At 35.3% G+C, this 17,748-nt stretch overlaps 2 protein-coding genes across 2 annotated transcripts; both read right to left on the bottom strand.

Annotated features, from left to right (window-relative positions):
- Nucleotides 1-1,899: 1,899 nt before the first annotated feature.
- LOC129370149 (solute carrier family 17 member 9-like) lies at nucleotides 1,900-11,953 on the bottom strand. The gene is made up of 14 exons (XM_055045861.1): nucleotides 11,792-11,953; nucleotides 10,757-11,192; nucleotides 7,119-7,316; nucleotides 6,865-7,004; nucleotides 5,814-5,913; nucleotides 5,603-5,727; nucleotides 4,712-4,808; nucleotides 4,535-4,631; nucleotides 4,366-4,453; nucleotides 4,247-4,281; nucleotides 3,458-3,573; nucleotides 3,320-3,375; nucleotides 2,557-2,586; nucleotides 1,900-2,475 (listed from the first exon to the last, which is right to left on the bottom strand). Exons 2-14 carry the CDS (start codon nucleotides 10,873-10,875, stop codon nucleotides 2,306-2,308), a joined length of 1,371 nt encoding a protein of 456 aa, XP_054901836.1. The 5' UTR covers nucleotides 10,876-11,192; nucleotides 11,792-11,953; the 3' UTR covers nucleotides 1,900-2,305.
- A 1,780-nt stretch (nucleotides 11,954-13,733) lies between these two features.
- On the bottom strand, nucleotides 13,734-17,472 carry LOC129370150 (glucose-induced degradation protein 8-B homolog). Its single transcript, XM_055045862.1, has 5 exons — nucleotides 17,304-17,472; nucleotides 16,884-17,011; nucleotides 16,044-16,240; nucleotides 15,674-15,871; nucleotides 13,734-14,896 (listed from the first exon to the last, which is right to left on the bottom strand). The coding sequence occupies exons 2-5, from the start codon at nucleotides 17,002-17,004 to the stop codon at nucleotides 14,723-14,725; spliced, it is 690 nt and encodes a 229-aa protein (XP_054901837.1). The 5' UTR covers nucleotides 17,005-17,011; nucleotides 17,304-17,472; the 3' UTR covers nucleotides 13,734-14,722.
- Between the last annotated feature and the right edge of the window lie 276 nt (nucleotides 17,473-17,748).

Below are 17,748 nucleotides of genomic sequence, written 5' to 3' on the forward strand. Positions count from 1 at the left end.
AAATTCAGATATTTTTAGATTAATTGTAGAAATTCTCTAGAACAAACATGCAGATTTCTGAGCAACAAAAGTTGAACATTTTGACTTCTGAAAATTCAAATATTTTCTTTTTTTTGTTTGTTTGTAGAAAATTCCATGATCATTGCATTATTTATCACTCATATAGTTGTTGATGAATGAGGTGTTAATATTTTACTTTTACTGTATTGTTTCGGTTATGATGCGTATTATGCAAATACATACGGGCCAGTTGATATGTTAATTATTCTGCACCCTTACAACTGACACATAATCAGTGGAGAGACAGAATATAAAGGCTGTTTGAATAAACTTTGACACAAAACCTCCAAAAATCCTAGGCAGAAAAAAAAAAATCAAGCAACACATGAAATAAAGTTATTTCTAAAAATGTCTGAGTTTACTTCACTATAAAAACATGGCAGTTAAAGATAAACAAGGCCCCCGTTCAGCTGAAGTTGTAAAAGCCCAGGGATTCATGAAATAAATATCACCTTAATAAATGTGAAGTTTTATAGAGTTTAATAAATAAATCCTTAAATATTCTTTTGTTAGTTATATTAAGTATCTTCAGACACACCTGACATGTTTTGACATCAGGTGTGTCTGAAGATACTCAAAATAACTAACAAAAGAATATTTTAGATTTTATAACATAGACAGGATGAGTTTTGTTGATAAAATCCTAATCCTATTATGCAGTCAGGTTATTCCAGGATTACAAGTTATTTGTTGGTGCATCCAGGTTTGGATGAGATCACTGGGTCAGTGTTATGATTAACAGGAAGAGGATTTAAAAATAAAAGCCATTTATGTATAATACTGAAAACAAAAGAATAAACAGCAAAAACTAAAGTGTAACTGGAATCAAATGCAAATTATCTGAAAAAGTATCCAGTAGCAGTCAGTCTCGCAGCAAATCTGAAGAGGTCTCTGACTGAAGACACTGCTGCTGACTGTCAGGACATGATAACATCTCAATTTTTGAACAGCAGAGGAAATATTTCACAGCAACAAGTCGATGTTGGTAAGACTGATAATCCTCCTCGTTTGCTTTTGCCGTTTTCTTTAAATCTTTTTAGCCATTTGAGTAGAAAGTTGAGCAGAGAGATGTTGAAGTGGAGAACATAATCCTCCTCTCTGCATCCATGAAGCCTCCAGCCTTTCCCACTGCTGTGGAATCTGGAATCGTAGTTCTGGATTTATTTCAGCTTTCGACATGTAAATGGTTCAGTTTGCATTAGTTGAGGTCCACACAGGCAGTAACCAAGGCACCCAAGAGTCACGTAAAACAGGGAATGCTTCTTAAAGGGCCGGTCGCATCATGGAAAATCAACTTTTCCAGCTTTTTATCAGGATATAAAGTTTATCCGTCATCAAAAAAAAAAAATACTTGGGAGTGTTTTTTTATTCTTTCATGCAGATTTAAGAAATCCTTTAATCTCCATGGTAACCATTCAGCTGTGCAAAACGGACCTAGCTTTACCTTCGAGATGTAGCTCCTTCAAACTAGCCAGTGGCAATTAGCAAACACCTAGTGGAACTGCACATGCTATAGCTCACTATAGCAGCTACGACTCAGTGCAACGCTGGTAAAAAAACGTTACTGAGAGGTTCATAGATGACGAGATGACTTCCTGAAGGCGGAGTTTCACAAAGAGCGGGAGTTCTTAAAGAGACAGAGGCCCAAACTTTTAAAAAACTTTTAGAAAAGATTCTGTCTCAAACTTGCACATATTAAAATTCTATTTGATTGCATGTCCTCATTTGTTTTACTGTTTTATTATTCCTACATTAACAATGTTTATTTTGTTTATTGTAAAAAGTGTGCAGGTTGATCTCATCAGGTTGAATAAATAAACTTTAATAAAGTAACACAGACTGCTACAGGAGACAATTCCTGCCCACAGCCATCACCAGCTGTGACAACTACTTGAAGAAACTTAATTTATACAAGTTACATTTAATTTCTCTTTGTGATTAATAAAGTTTCTTTTTTACTAAATTAAATATTTTCAGAAAGACTTTCCAGCTTGTGCTTTAATTTTGAAACAATGAACAACTTTAATATTAAACGTTCTCTTGTGAAAATACAACTTTCTTAAATAAATAATATTTTTAATATTTGTGCAGGACAAAAAATATTCAGAAAGTTTCTTCATTTCAGGATGTTTAGACTTGATTGATGAGAAAATATAGAGAGCTTTGATGAACGCTAGTATTTTTCTACACATCTGCCTTATCAAAATAAAAATGTCATAATCTAACTTAAATAAGTGAGGAGGATTTAAACCACGATGAGCTGGCTGTTCCCCTGCAGGTCGACACGTCGAGCGTCTCCAAAGACGAGGAAGACGCCGAGGCCGGTGGCGTTTACCAACGTGACGAGGGAGAAGACGACGGACCACGACAAGGTGACCTCGATCAGGTAACCCGAGAACGACACCAGAACCAGACCTGCTCGACAGACAGCAGGCAGAACTCAGAAACAAAACATTCACAGCCGACATCTGGAAGAGCTCAGGTTTAAATACTCACCCATAAAGGCTCCCATCATGTTCATAAACCCTGAGGCACAGAGAGGGAAGTAAACAGTTTTATTTATTTTATTCATTTAGTTTCAAATGAACATGTAAACAAAAGGTTTTTAATGAAAAAGAGTAGCTGGAAGAAAAAAATTTCACCACATTTGCAATGACAAACACATATAAGCTGCATTTCCATTACAAACATATGCAAAACGTTGATGTTCTGCTAAAGTTGGAGGAGGGGGAGTTTTGCAATTGCAGTGTTAATTTATTAAAAAACATCCAGCGCCATCATCCTTCCTGCCATCGTCGTTTTTCATCAACAGTAACATCCAGATGTTTATCATGTGCCGCAACAAAAGGGTTTCTATTTTCACAAAACACACTAATTACAATACAATAAAAATAAAAATCTTCATCCTACCATCCTACAGTTTCCTAAAAACTTTAGAGTTTTTAGGAAATGGCCATGTTTTCATTAAGGCAATTTATCTTCAAAATGTCAAATTATGAAACTTTAAAGGTACAAACACAAAACAGAAAAGCTAAGCCAAATTAATGAGCTAAAATAAGACAATAAAAGCTAAGATAAACTAAGTTAATATAAGCCAAGATAGCTAGAAGGCATGTTTGTATGAGTCAATATCCTTCATATTCATTGACAAAATATTATATGTTGTATAGATTGATTTTCTCCCTTTGATATTTGTGCAACAATCTGCCTAAAGAAACCAACCAATAAAGGAAAAGGAAGTGTTAAAACGGAGCCTCACCGTAGAGCGCTCCAGCACATGACGGGGTGAGATCCTGCACATTCACAGACACACCTCTGAAACAAATACATGAGCTTGTTTAAGTCAAAAACTCCTTAATATTGATTGTAAAAAGTTATTTCTCTTTGTCCAACGTACCCTCCGGTGAAGGTGGTGAAACCGATGGCAGCAGAAATGAAGACGACAGCAGATGTGAAGGAGACGGATCCAGATAGAGGCAGAATAAACATGCTGGACAGACCCATGGCACCAAACTGCAGACACACACAGATATACACTTTGTCCAAATTCCTTCCTGGGTTTTAAAACACAGCTGTGGTAAAAACGATAAGAGCCACTGCACTGAATCCCACTGAAAACCTCCTGGATATTCCACCAAATATTGATTTGCTGGAATAAAATGATCATTAAAAGATCATTAACTTGTTTTCTTTGCATTAATTGAAGTCTGAAAACGCTGCATCTTTTTTGTTATTTGGACAGTTTCTCATTTTCTGCAAATAAGTACCAAATTTCTGCTTGTAATTTCAGAGACATGTTGTCAATAGTTCATAGAATAAAGTAACACTGTTCCTTTTAATAAAACATATACAAAACATATATTTTACTAGTAAAATAAGATAAAATGATCATTGTCTTAATTTTTTTCAGAGCTGTAATTCATAGGAAAAACCACAAAACAACCTAAAGGACAGAAGTTTGATGATAAGTCAAACTTAAATCATAAAAAGTACCGGCTATTGCCTACACTGGTTCTGTATTACTTGGCATCGGATCAATACCAAAATAAGCAGCATCTCAAACCTCTAACATAAAATGAAATAAAATAAAATTTGATCTCTCTATTTTTAATTCATTCTGGAACTAAACACAAACCCATTTCAGTTTCATAAAACATGAAAAGATTGCAGTAATTTCTACACTTACTTGCATTACTTTTCTCACAGATGCAACTCTGTATCCTGCAGAAAAAGAAAAACCTGCAAATTTGATTTCCTCAAAAGACTGACAACTTTAGGATTGACCGCATATTTTTGCTTTCGTACCTTTTGTGATGAGAAAATCCGACACAAATCCTCCACCAAGACCTGATGGGATCGCTATTAACCAGGGAACCACATTATACACCCAAGGCTGCAAAACATACCAGCAGATACTGAGATTAATCAAGAGCAGATTCATTTGATGCCTTCAGTGAAGTTGTGCAGGAGTTACGGTTGCGTGTGGAAACGATTCCTTGAAGAACATCGGCAGCCATGACAGCAGCGTGTAGAACGTGCTGCAGGTGCACATGTGAGCAAACACCATGGCCCTGAGAGAGAAAACGACCCAGAGTGAAGAGAAAATACTCAAAATGATTCAACCGTCAAGTAATTTAAGTCAAAGCTGTACCAAATTGGAGGCTTTTTGAAAAGGTGCAGCCAATGTTTTCTGGACAAACTTGATTGAATTTCGCTCTTTTTTTCCATCTGCTTCACTGTAACGTCGCCTGAGAAGCAACATTAAATATCAGATTTAAACGGAACAAAACAGACATCTAACAATTCATATTCAGAATAAAATGCTATGACATAAAACAACATGTGACCTTATATATTTTTGATTCTTTATTTTGATATATTGGTGCAATTTTTTACTGATTTATTAATGTATCTGTTATTTTTCTTGATTATTTTTAATTTTCTTCTGTTTTATTTGATGTTCCTTTTATTTTTACTGTTATTTTGCATTTTCTGAAAATATTTTAGCAGTACTTATTAATCTTTTTATATTTCATATGTATTTCATTTTTTATTATTTATTTTTCAGTTATCTAGTTGTTACTTAGAATTTTTTACTATCTGTTCTTGTTTTTTTATATACTTTTTGCATTACCAATTATTCTGCAGTTCTTTAATTTCAGTTATTTTTAGTCATGCTATGTTAATTATTTTTACAAATTTTAAACATGCAGTGTTAAACATAAACCTTTGCTCAAGTCCTTTTATTTGTTATGTATTCAATTTTGCATTTTTAGTGCTACAGTACAATTTATTTTTCTAATTTCTGTCCCTTGACACTTTAAACATGACAACCACATTTATTTATATTAATGCAATAAGGTATTTATTGTTTCTGAAAACCTCATCATGTTGTCCTCTTTACATGTAAAATGTCCCCAATAAATTTCACAAAATATAATAAACCAACACATAAACAGAACAATAACAAAATAATTAAGTGATTTTAAATTTTGACATCTAAAATATTTTACACATCAAGATCTCCAGAAGCCAAATTTACCTCTTAATAAGTAATACTTCACTGTGACGGCCCAGAGTCCAGCCAGGAAACCAGTACAGTAGAACATGCTTTCCCAACCGTACCAGTCTGGCATCACGGACCCCATTCCACCCGCCAACAATGTGCTGAAAGAAACAAGGGAAATTATTGCTTATCAGTAGAAAATGCATGTTTAGATGTAAAGTAATGTATACGTGTGTGCAGAACATACCCAAGATGGCTGCCGCTGTGCATGGTGCTCATTAAGAACCCTCGCTCAGCCTCCACAACACGCTGGGAGCACAGACTGGCCAAAGATGGGAAGAACACACCTGCAAAGAACTAAATGAACTCACTGCAAAAACTAAATCTTACCAAATACTTCTGGTCTAATTTCTGCTGCCCTTGAAAGAAGACAAAACTAACTTAAAAGTACCTTTTCAGCATAAAATAGGAGATTGTTTTAAGTAAATAACTCCTCAATATGAATGAAAAAGTAATTGTTCCACTTTTATGTTATTCACTTTGTATTGCTCCATCAGAGTTCCCTGAGCAGCTGCAACCATTTAGATGATAAATCTGATTGTTACTAAACAGTTATTAGTCCTGTTTCATCATGTCTGGAGGACAACTGTGTATTAGGGCCAATGTAGAGAAAATGTCCCTGATATGCCAAAAGAAAACTCAGGAACGCTGAGAATAATCTCAGAAATTTGTGAGAAAAATCTCAGAAATGTGAAAAGATAAGTTGCTGGAAAATTTTTTTGGAAATGTTTCGATTAATATCAGCATTTTTTTCTAGAATAAATGTTAGTTTCGGAGTTTGAAAAGCTAAAGAAACATCAAAATTTTGAGATTAATCTGAGACATTTTCTAGAAAAAGCAAGAAATTTTGAGATTAGGCAAATTTTGAAAAGTTAAAAAGTAGCCAGAAAAAAAACGTAATTTTTTTTAGATTAATCTAAGAAATTGTTAAGAGGAAAAAAGGAGATTCCTGAGTCTCAAAGGTCAATTTCTAATGTTTTGGACATTTTCTGAGTGTCAACAGTTGAATATTTTTAACTTTTCAAACTCAGAAAAGTGAAGTGAAGCCTCAGAAATGTCAAAAGCTCAATATTAGAGTTTTTAAATGTAAATCTATTACTCTTTTTTTCCCTTTTCAATGGCCCTAATGTCAAAAAAGTGCCTGTACATGATTTTTGCACTGAATAACACCAAAACACATGAATCTTCATGCTTCTGTTGCTTCTTATTTGCACAGAGAAACCGCTGTCTGCACCAACCCTGGAGCAGACCCATCAGGATTCGGGCCACCGTCATCAGGGCCAGGGTGTGGGGGCCCAAGTGGGCCAGCACCGGCGTCCCAGCAGTGATCAGAGCCCATGAGGCTCCAGAGATGAACAGGACTCGCTCTCCTCCCACTCTGCAGAGCAGCAAATAACACCAGAGGGGAACTTTAAGCCTCACTTTCACATAAACAGACTGCGGACATTGTTGAAGTGAAAGCCATCCGTGTTTCTGTGAATGAATCGCCTACCTGTCGCTGGCATATCCTCCCAGGATCTGGGTGAAACAGTATCCCCAGAAGAAGCCGCCCAGGACGAGACCCGAGTCGATTTTACTCCAGTGGAAAGTGGCGGCCATTGAGGCGGCACAGACCGGCGTGGTCATCCGAGCGCAGTACAGCAGGCAGGTGCCCAGAAACAGCATCACCGTCCATTTTCTAGCCAGGGATCTGCAAACAACTGCAGCTTAATAACGTAATAAAATTAACCCATGAGTTAATTTAACACTGATTGGTCTTTTTGCGACCGTTATATCAACGGTCATAACATAATAATATGGTAACGCTGCTCTGTCATACAGCACCTGAACTGAATGAGCGCTATTGAGGTGGAACTTATGGAGCTTTTTGAGTGTTTATATTTCATAACACAACCGAATAAAGTGCATTTTGCATCCCACACCACACCCAGGACCGTCTCTCCTTCTGCCATTTTTATTTCTACAGCAACGACTCCGCTTAAAATGACCGGCGGCGCCCTCTGTCGGATGGCGGCCAAACTACAATACTTAAAGACTATTAGTTAATCGACTGGAACTTTTTAATCTCCTAAAAAAATCAACCCCTGCATTACATAAAGTTTACTCTTCACTCATACTTCCTTATATGTCCTATTGTGTGGAAATGTGAGGTTCCACACATATTATAATCAACATAGTTCAAAAACGAGTCATATATGAACAGACAAATCCACTGTTTATTAACTCTTCTATCATGAAATTGTGTGACTTGATTCATTATAAAAAATAATGCAAATAATGTTTAGAGCAAAATTAGGTTTACTTCTCTTTTGGGTGAAGACATTCTTTCCATCATATGAAACCAAATGTGACTTGCACCATGTTTTAATTGTATAAAAAACAATGTCATTGTAAAATAAAATTAATTAAATTATATAATTACTCAAGCATGGACTTACAAGCAAGTATTTTATTGTAGGTTTTTAAAACATTCAGAGAAATTTTTTTGAGTGTAAATAACTTTATCTTGTTACTATATCAGATTATGTTGTTTTGTGTTTCTGCTCAGTGATGCCTATAAGAAAATTATATGTTTTGGGGTTTTTTGTATAGATTACAGTGATTATGGAGGGGTAGATTAGTGCAGTGTGATGTGAAGGTCAGGCATAAATATAAAGCTTGTGCTTCTGCCTGTATCTTTTCAGTCAAACTATTTAAACTAGTGTTTTGAAGTGTGGATGGCAAATTATGTGATGACTGACTGAATATATAAGTAATAAATACAAATCAACTAATTTGCATAATTTTTACTGGTGTGGCAAATAAGACCAGTGACTCATGAAACTAGCAGATAAACTTAAATTCAGACAAAATGTAGAGTAAACCCTAGAAAAACACAGACACAAACAGGACAGAGACACTGCTCATTTTCTGGTAATCATAATTATTTTATTTAGCACCTTTAAAGTCTACTTAAAAGCATTTTAGAAAATGCATAAACATCCTGGAACTCGGCACCAATAAGCAGGAAGATGGTGCTTCATGTTTGTCAGTATTTTGAATGAGATGCAAATATCCACAGCTCTTACTGATGAAGTCTCAGCTGGAGCTCAGCATCACACACATGGATCTCATTTCTAACTAGAGCTGCCACTAATCATTATTTTAATAATCGATTATTCAAATAATTCTTTTAGCATACACTTGATCATTTTTAGCAGCTAAAATAAATATTTCTAATCTCAACGTGAGAAAAGCTCCAGGCAAGTGAAGAGCTTTTAAGACAGCACTCGATCTTCAAACCAAACACAGAACATAAATAGCTGGCACACTGCCAGCACGGTAGTAGAGGAATAATGGCCGGGGCTTTTGTGGAGCCATTGAGTCAACAAAAAAATGCTTTCCATACCTGCTATTCTTGATTTCACTGATTTTACACTGAGTGCATTTCAGACATCTGTTGAACAGCTGAAACTTGGCCAAAATTCAAAAGTGCAACAGGATAATCAATCCAAACGGCAGCAAGTCTGCAATAGACTTGCTCTTCATAAATAAAGAGATTCACTTTATTTATAAAGTAAATCTCTGCGTTGGTGTTTCAGATGTTCAGATAATGCACAGCAATGTGTGTCGTTTACAACTTCTTTCTAAATAATGTGTAAATTTTCCCTGAAGTTAAATCTCACTAAAACTGGATACATAAGACCAAAGTAGAAATGTTTAGCCAAATAGCTTCATGTTTAGAGCTTTTCAGAACAAACACCTCACCTATAATTATTGCTTTTCATGTCTTTTTGGTCAGTTGGTTGGTTTAAATTGACAGTATGGATTACTTTAGGGTCGTGATGAACTGCTGGAGATGTAAATAACTAGACTGATTTGATGATATCCCGATTTCTGAAACCCCAAGTATAAAACAAAAGTGTGTTAAATGTGAGAAAAGTCGCTTAAAATGTCGACTAAATCTTTTGCATTCAAATTTACACTTGGAACCTCAAGTGAGAGTTGCGTGTATTTTATTTAAACAAAAATTAACCAGATACAAACACCTGCAGTTTTTGTTAAAGTTTAATAAGTTTTATAATGAAAAGAAAATATTTAGCCTGATCTTGTTATTTTGCAATTATATTACAAAAGTTATTATCATTCTGGCCCTTGAAATTTTATTTCTTCAGCCTGTTATAAAAAAAGTAGGTATCCATTTTTCAAAGTCACATTTTCACCATGTTTTTCCTACATTTATAAATGACAACATTCAAAACTAAATATTTAATTTAGTTTGTACTTGTGTATTTCACAAACTAAATATTTAGTTTGTGAAATACACAAACTAAGTACAAACTAAATTAAATATTTAGTGTTGAATGCTGTCATTTATAGATGAAATACAATATAATTGTACTTTATATCAATTTTTTCAGTTGTAAAGGGTCTGCAGATGTGAATTAGCTTTTGCTAAACAGTGTAGCATCAAAAAGTGACATTTATGAATACATTGTCCCTTTTAAGATAAAGGTCATTGCCAGCTTTCAAAATTAAATATTTAGTTAGGAAGCTAAATATTTAGCTCCCAATTAAATGCTTAAATATTTAGCTTGGAAACAAATTAAACATTTATTTAGAAATTAAATAAAACTATTCAGCTTAGTTTAGAGCTCTGACATTTTTAAATGTATGAATAAAATAGTGAAAAATATGACTGAGAAATGAATGCCAGCATTTTTATGGCAGGTTAAATAAATCAAATTATTGCTGTTGATTTATTTATTTTACAAACGATAGAGCAAACTTTTTTTTTTTTTTACCAATACCTTTTTCCTGTCACTCCCACCCCTGTCTGCGGCTGAAAGTTGTTTCCGTGACGCAAACTTTCAGTTTAACCCTCGTGAAGTGGATAAATGCCGCATCCTTGTTTGTTGCCGCTTCGACAGAAATTATTTCCTTATCCTCGGTTGTTGTTTTTTTTTACTTTTTTACTGTCTAAATTGACCAGTTTCTTCCTTCACGTCAACGTGGCAATCTGAATATTTTTCTTCAGGAGGATCTTGAACTTGCAGAGCAAGTGGAGGCTTGTGGGATAAATGCGCTGCGCCTCAGAGAAACACTTCTTCACTTTTATTAAACCGGATCCAACAAAGTTCTCAGTCTCACCTGGACCACAGGTTCTGGTTCTCCAACTCTCCCGCCGGTTCTTCGGGCCTATAAGTGTTCAGATCCAGAGGAGAAGCCTTTAAATCCCTGATTGGACCCGCGGTGTGGTTGTCAGCCATCCACCCAGCACCGGTATCTTCTCTCTGCTGCTGAAGCTCTTCCGTTCTGCCGCTCGGTCCTCCTCATATCCACCGAGACAAACCGGCCGAACTCACCCGACCTGTTGACGTCGCTGTCTGTCAGCAACTGGAAGCAGTTTCCATTCCTGACGATCATGTGTAAGCGAAGCAGCGCTTACACTACAGTCAGCATTTGCATGCTGACTGTATGTATAAGGACATAGGGGTGTGTCTTCTTCTTCTTCTTCTTTTTTATCTTCATATCAGGCCAGTGGATCTTGTCTTGCAGGTTTCGAGCACACTCACTTGATAGTTTTCTGCTTACAGCCAATGACAGACAACATTTCAGATCAGAATTACATCTGACAAGTAAAATAACACATAACAACCATTTTACTACTTTTTCCTATATTTTTCCTAACCCTTTGAGCATATAGCCTATTTTAATTTAATTTACTGATCATATGCTGCTCCTCTCTCGCCCGAAACGTTCGCTGGAGATGGATGGAGGGATGAATGGATAAATGTTTATGTGGCCGTATAAACAGGAAGTCAGTGACTGACGGCTTAGCAACTATTAAGTCAGCGGCATTTGCATGATTGTGTACGTCTGTGTCAAAGTATTTCATAATACTGTACTTTTCTTCTGAAAAGGTGACTTTTGTGTGAGCAAAGATGAGCGGGGCAATATTGTATGGAGGCACGACTATTTGTCTTTTTTTTTTTTATCTGTTTCTACTTTTTGCCTGTTCAAAATAAATAAGTTAACACATAATCATGGAAAAAGTGGATGAACCCACTTGTTACACATATGTATCTCAGTCCAGTTAATAATAGTTCTTTAAAATTTGCATTTACTTGTTTTATGACGGTTTTCAGTTTTACTTGAGTAAAATTATAATGAAGTTGCTCTTACTTCAGTATAGCTTCTGGGTACTTTAACTACTTGTGGTCTCATGTAAGTCAACCATCTTGGCTCCACTGAAAACCCCCTTAAAACCTTCGTGGGGAACCCCGTTTATGGTCACCATGGAAACCGCAGTCATGAACCGTTAGCCCTTCCATTTTTCAAATAATCTGATTGCTTGGTTTGTGTTTTTCACACCTTTTTCATTTAAAAATAAAGTGTTTCTTCCTGAATACCAGGAACCGAAACGTGTGTGTCTTTTAATAAAGTTTCTCAGTGCTGCAGTCGTTACCAGAGTTTCTGGTAACTTTTGTCACTCTATGCACTTTGAAAGTTTCACTAGAAACGCCATATTGGTCTAACAGTGGTGTAACTCTGACTTAAAATTTGACTGCTCCTCTGATCAATGATGGTAGATGTAATATAAACTGGAGAACAAACTTTTGTTCAGCGTACTTTACATTGTTTGCAATTCATTGTGTGACAGCTGTCCCTGCTGTCACACAGAGAGACAGTAAGGGTAATTGTTTTCTGTTCTTTTGTAATATTTCTTTACATATTGGTTTGAATAGTTTAGATTTTTATCTTTAAATTTGTTTCCATTAACTTTATTTGTCAGTTCTTTGTATTTTTTGTTAAATGCACTAAATTTCTTTTGTTTGAGTTACCAGTTTCCTCTGGAAATGCAGATGGAATTAGAAAGATGATCTCCATTTAATGCCCATATATGGCTGTCAACTTCCCCAGTGGGTCATTCCATCTGCTTGCCAATTTAGTCTTTTAGTTTAATTTCATCATTTCTTAAATTTTTTTGCAAGTTAGTTCAGTTCTAATATTTACTTAATTTAAAGATTTGGTAATGTGTTTCCCAGTATTTGTTTATGTTTTTGTGTGTTTAATTGTCCCCTGTCAGGTATATTTTTGTTTGAGTTCTTTGTGTTACTACCTGAGTTGTAGTTTATGTTGACCTCAATCTTGGGCCCAATTTATTATTTTGAAATTATTTTTGGATTTTTTTTGTAATTTAACATATTTTAAAATTTACTCAACGTCTCTCTGGCTGGTCTGTGTAAAACCCTCACACAATGAAACACTTTTAGTTTTTTTTTTTCTATCTCAAAACTTTATATTTGCTTAGTTCAGCTGCCTTGTTTAAAATTGGTTAACTATGGTTAAAAGGGTTAGACTTAGGAAAATGTCAACTTTTTGTTAGCTTTTAAATCCAAAAATGCTAACTTGGGTGAGACAACATGGCTTTAAGAATATTTCAAAACGGCACATTTTTGGTCCAGAAGGGGCCAGTGTTCTAGCAGCACCTAGTGTCTATTTGTGATAAAAACACCTAATCACACTGAAATATCCTTTCTCCAGAGAAATTAGACCCCTCATTCTGCTCTAATTCTGATATTTACTGAGATAAGATTGATAAAACATCATAGAACCATTAGCTCTTTTGAATAAAAATATTTAATAAAACTCAAAGTACTTTAAAAAGTTTACTTTTAAAATAGAATAAACTGGTTGAGGTTTGATCATTAAGAGTTCAATCTAGAAAAATAATACAAATTTTAATTTAACACTAAATTAAGGCATTACCTTCTTACAGTACTTAAACTGTCAAACATGAATTGGGAAACTCAGATGTACAACTGACTTTTTTTCCCCAAGTTTCTTTGATTGTGTGGCTTCCCAATGTTGTGACACCCTGGGCAAAAACCATATCATGCTAATAAAAATATATATTTAGGCTTGTATGTTTAATTTTAGTGATAAAAGTCATGCGCCAAACAGTTTAATAAATTAAATTTACTGGGTATTCATTTCACTCTGAAAAAAAAATAGTTATGCAACTGACCTGCAACTGTAAGAAAAATAATGAAAATGTGTAGAGATTCACAAACCGCCAAATAATATTATTTTTTGACCATAAAAGAAACGGACAAACAACCAGTGGCAAGATACTTTTTTAATATAAAATCTAATAAAATAAACAAGCACAAGTACCTTTTTTTCATCGATAAAAGTAAACATGCAGAAAAAGTGAAAAATTCTAACAGAAAAAAAAGACATGTGACTTTATGTGTCATAAAATCACATGTTAAGATTCAACTTTGCAAAATAAATTACCAAATAAAAGTCCAAGACAATAAACAGCTTTAGTCTGAGGAAGGTCTTGATTAAACAGACTTTTTAAACTATGAAGATTGATCAAAGCAGCCCTTTCTCTGCTTATAAATCCTCCATCAGTCACTGGGATTTCCAAAACCAACATCAAAACCCTGAAATATAAAATCAAATTAATCTATGTTAAATTAAGTATGTTGGGAGCACAGCAGCACTTAGAAAAGGCCAAGGAGACACAACTCCGCTAAAACAAACCCTCTCTGATTTTAACCCGTCTCTGAACATGAGAAATAATTAATTTACAGAATAATTTATTGCAAATGTACATTTAATTTCATGATTTTAAAAGTGTGTAGCTAATTTATAGCAAACTGTCACACACTGAGATACATACAACCATAAAATGTAGCATCAATTAAATCTATATTAAAATAATAAAGTGTTGCTATCTGTTCATTTTTGAAAAATATTCACATTTTGTTAGTGGATTCTCAAAACCAGCCACCTACTCGAGCTGAACACGTTCATTCACACAATCAACCCTCTTCACTGCAAAATGACGCTTGTTCTGGAAATTCAACATCAGAGGGTTTCAACAGACATTTATACAAAACTGCCATTTGAATTTTCTAAACCCCAGATTTAAATTGAATCGTTTGTGTCATTTTGCAAATACAGCAACTACCGTTTGCACGATGAGTATAAATGGCGTGAAAAAACCAAAAAACTGTACATGACAAGTTACCCAGTTGTAACGCAGTCGCTGACGGATCATAAATTAAGAAGACGTGAAAGTGACGACTGTTTTTTTTACATTCACTTGGGGTCTTCGATGGCGCCGGTGCTGAGGTCCGTCATTTTAGGATATTTAACCTTCTTCTGGTCCAACTCGTTTTGAGCCCACAGCAGTAACTTCAGGAGTTTAGCCAGTTTAGGGGTCGACTCCCTGTTTTCGTAGTCCAGCACGGCTTGGTTTACCTCGCTCCACACCTGCGTGACAAAACAGAAAACCTTTGTTCGTTTTTATGCCGAATTCTGTTTTTATTATCCTTGTGCTCACTACGTTATAAAGGAGCAATTAAAAAATACGACTGCACAAATCCAAAATGGGAAATAAAATAAAATCATGGAAATTTGTTAAATTCCAAACAAAAATGTTGCCTGCTTTTACAACTTTTTAAGATGTTATTATGTTTAGACTTTCATTTTATTTTTGTTTTAATATATTAGACAAAAAAAAACCTGAAGAATTCTGAAGAGGAAGAAAAATAATTTCCTGCCCTTCTATGTTAAATATTCCATTAGATGTATTATCTATTGATACTGATCATGCCCATTGCGATATACAGCTCTGGGAAAATTAAAGAGACCATATAAAATGATTTATTTCTCTGATTTTACTCTTTATAAGTATGTGTTTGAGTAAAATGGACATTGGTATTTTATTCTATGGATTACTGACAACATGACTCTGAAATTCCAAGCAAAAACTTAGTATTTATTTGCAGATATTGAGAAATGGTCAAAATAACAAAAAAGATGCAGTGTTTTCAGACCTCAAATAATGTAAAGAAAACAAGTTAATATTTATTTATAAACAGTAATGTTTTAACTCTGGGAGATTTCAGAAAGGAATATTTGGAGGAATAACCAGGTTTTCAATGCAGTGGGCTCTTAATTTTTTCCAGAGCTTTGTATTGTCATTGATTTATTGTCCAGCCCTACTTCTAACTACAACAGTTTGCAACCAGGCATAGTGAGAACAACCTTTTGCCGCTGCATCATGTTGAGCAGGTCTCCGAAGGGCGACTCCTCTGGGTTGTCGAAGGCCAGAAGGGCGAGCGTTCGCTCCATCTCTGTCAGACACTCTCGGCTCTCTTCCCCCTGTTCTGCGAGCTGCGTCTGAGCAAACTCCAGGGCCGACTCGGTCTCTCTTAGCCTGATTAGCTCAATCAAATGTTGCTGCTGCAAGAAAGAAATAAAGGATGAAAAGTTAATGTACAAGTAATACGTTGTTTTCTTACATGCTTTTTTTTTTCCACCAAACTAAAACATTATCACTAACTTTGGGAAATACCACAGTTACATATTACGTTTACATCAACTGATGAGTGTAAATGGTTGGGTGCAACCTTACCTGTAGATGGAAATACAAGTATCGGTTTGTGTCCAGTAACTCTGGGTGAAGGCTGTTGATGAGCGCGATCGCTTCCTGGATCTGTCCCTTCAGGATCATCTCTCTAATCTTAATTCTTTCATCCAAGGAGTCCAAATCCACACTGGGCTCAATTCCTGACTCCATCCGAAACTTTTCCGCTGCCTCTTTGAAGCCCTCTTCATGGATACACAGGATAGATGCAAATTAGTTTATAAATAATACACCCCATTAACCTAAAATATCACTACAAAGTTTATTTCTTTTAGTTCAAATAAAATATCAAAACTTGTAATATTCACACAACATGGCATACATCAATCAATGTGATTGTTTTTGCCCATGTTCAACAGTATTTTTGCCCAACAGTAAATATTGCTCTGATGACATCAAGTATGATATTTGCCAGTTCTCTTCTTTTTATAATTTTTCATCACTTGTAACCTTCAGCATTTTGGGCAACATCATTTGTGCCCAGTATGAGAATCTGCTGCCACGACACCCTGCCCATCTGACAAAACATTACTGCAAAAGCAGGGAAAATGCAAGTTCATAACCTGAAATATGATAAAAACAATTGTTGCACTCTTAGCAGTCCTTTGCAATACAAATATTGTGCACATAGATATTACAATGATGACATATTCTCAATACAAAGGGTAGCCCTACTGGACATTTAAAGCTGCAAGAATACATTTATATTTTTAAGTAAACTACTAAAATAAATAAAGTTTGGATCATATTCAGATCAGATTTTTTAGATGCACTGGGATAAGCTAAATATTCAGGTAACAGTCACTGTTTTCTAGAGAAATGTCTCACCTGTCACCAAGTAATTCATGATGAGTCTATTCATGTCCGCCCTCTGAATGTGAACATTGTTTAATTTGTCCATCCACTCCTCTTTTGTTATGTCCTCTGGCTTTTCAGCATAACTCATCATTGGGAACCTGAAGAAGAGGCGAAACATGAGCAAGACTGACACAGCTTGGTCAAACTGTGGATCTGCAAGAACTGCTGCGTGTCAACAACTAATTAATTAGAAAATAAACACAGACAGACGAATCAAACATGACAGTCTGAAACACTGCAGGCAAATAAAAAAATACCTACGCGACTCGAATCATGATTAAACAACTGCAAGCATCATCAAAAACAAACCGGGGCGATCAAAACAAACCCGCTTCCTCCACAGCATTAGCCGCAGCTAGTTAGCATACTGTACGCGTTCTCACAATTTACCGTCAATTTCAAGGTCCGCTGAGTTTCCTTTCACACCGGGAGAAGAAACAATTAATAAATCAACCACGTGAAGTCGTCTTGGTGCTTCTGGAAGAATAAAAAAAATAGCCAGGCGCCTGTACAGAATCCAGCTTCGACCGCTACCTCACCGAACGAGGATAATTTGATAACCTCGCGATAGGTGTGTGAGGGGGCTTGCGAAGCCTCCTATTGGTTGTGGCTGTGACGTCACGGTTGCTGAGGGACAGCGACTTCATCTCATGAGAACGTTTACACAGCTTTTGTAGTCACTAAATGTATGCTTGTTTCATAGTACACACTACAAACCGTGTTTTCATATTTATTAATATTTTTTGCACTTATACATTTATTCAATTCAAAATTAAACTTAAATTAAAATTAAAAAATGGAAATTAGATGCTAATGTTGTCTAAATGATGTCTAG

This window comes from Poeciliopsis prolifica, unplaced genomic scaffold (genome assembly GCF_027474105.1).
Source record: "Poeciliopsis prolifica strain line A6 unplaced genomic scaffold, Auburn_PproV2 SCAFFOLD023, whole genome shotgun sequence".
NCBI lineage: Eukaryota > Metazoa > Chordata > Actinopteri > Cyprinodontiformes > Poeciliidae > Poeciliopsis > Poeciliopsis prolifica.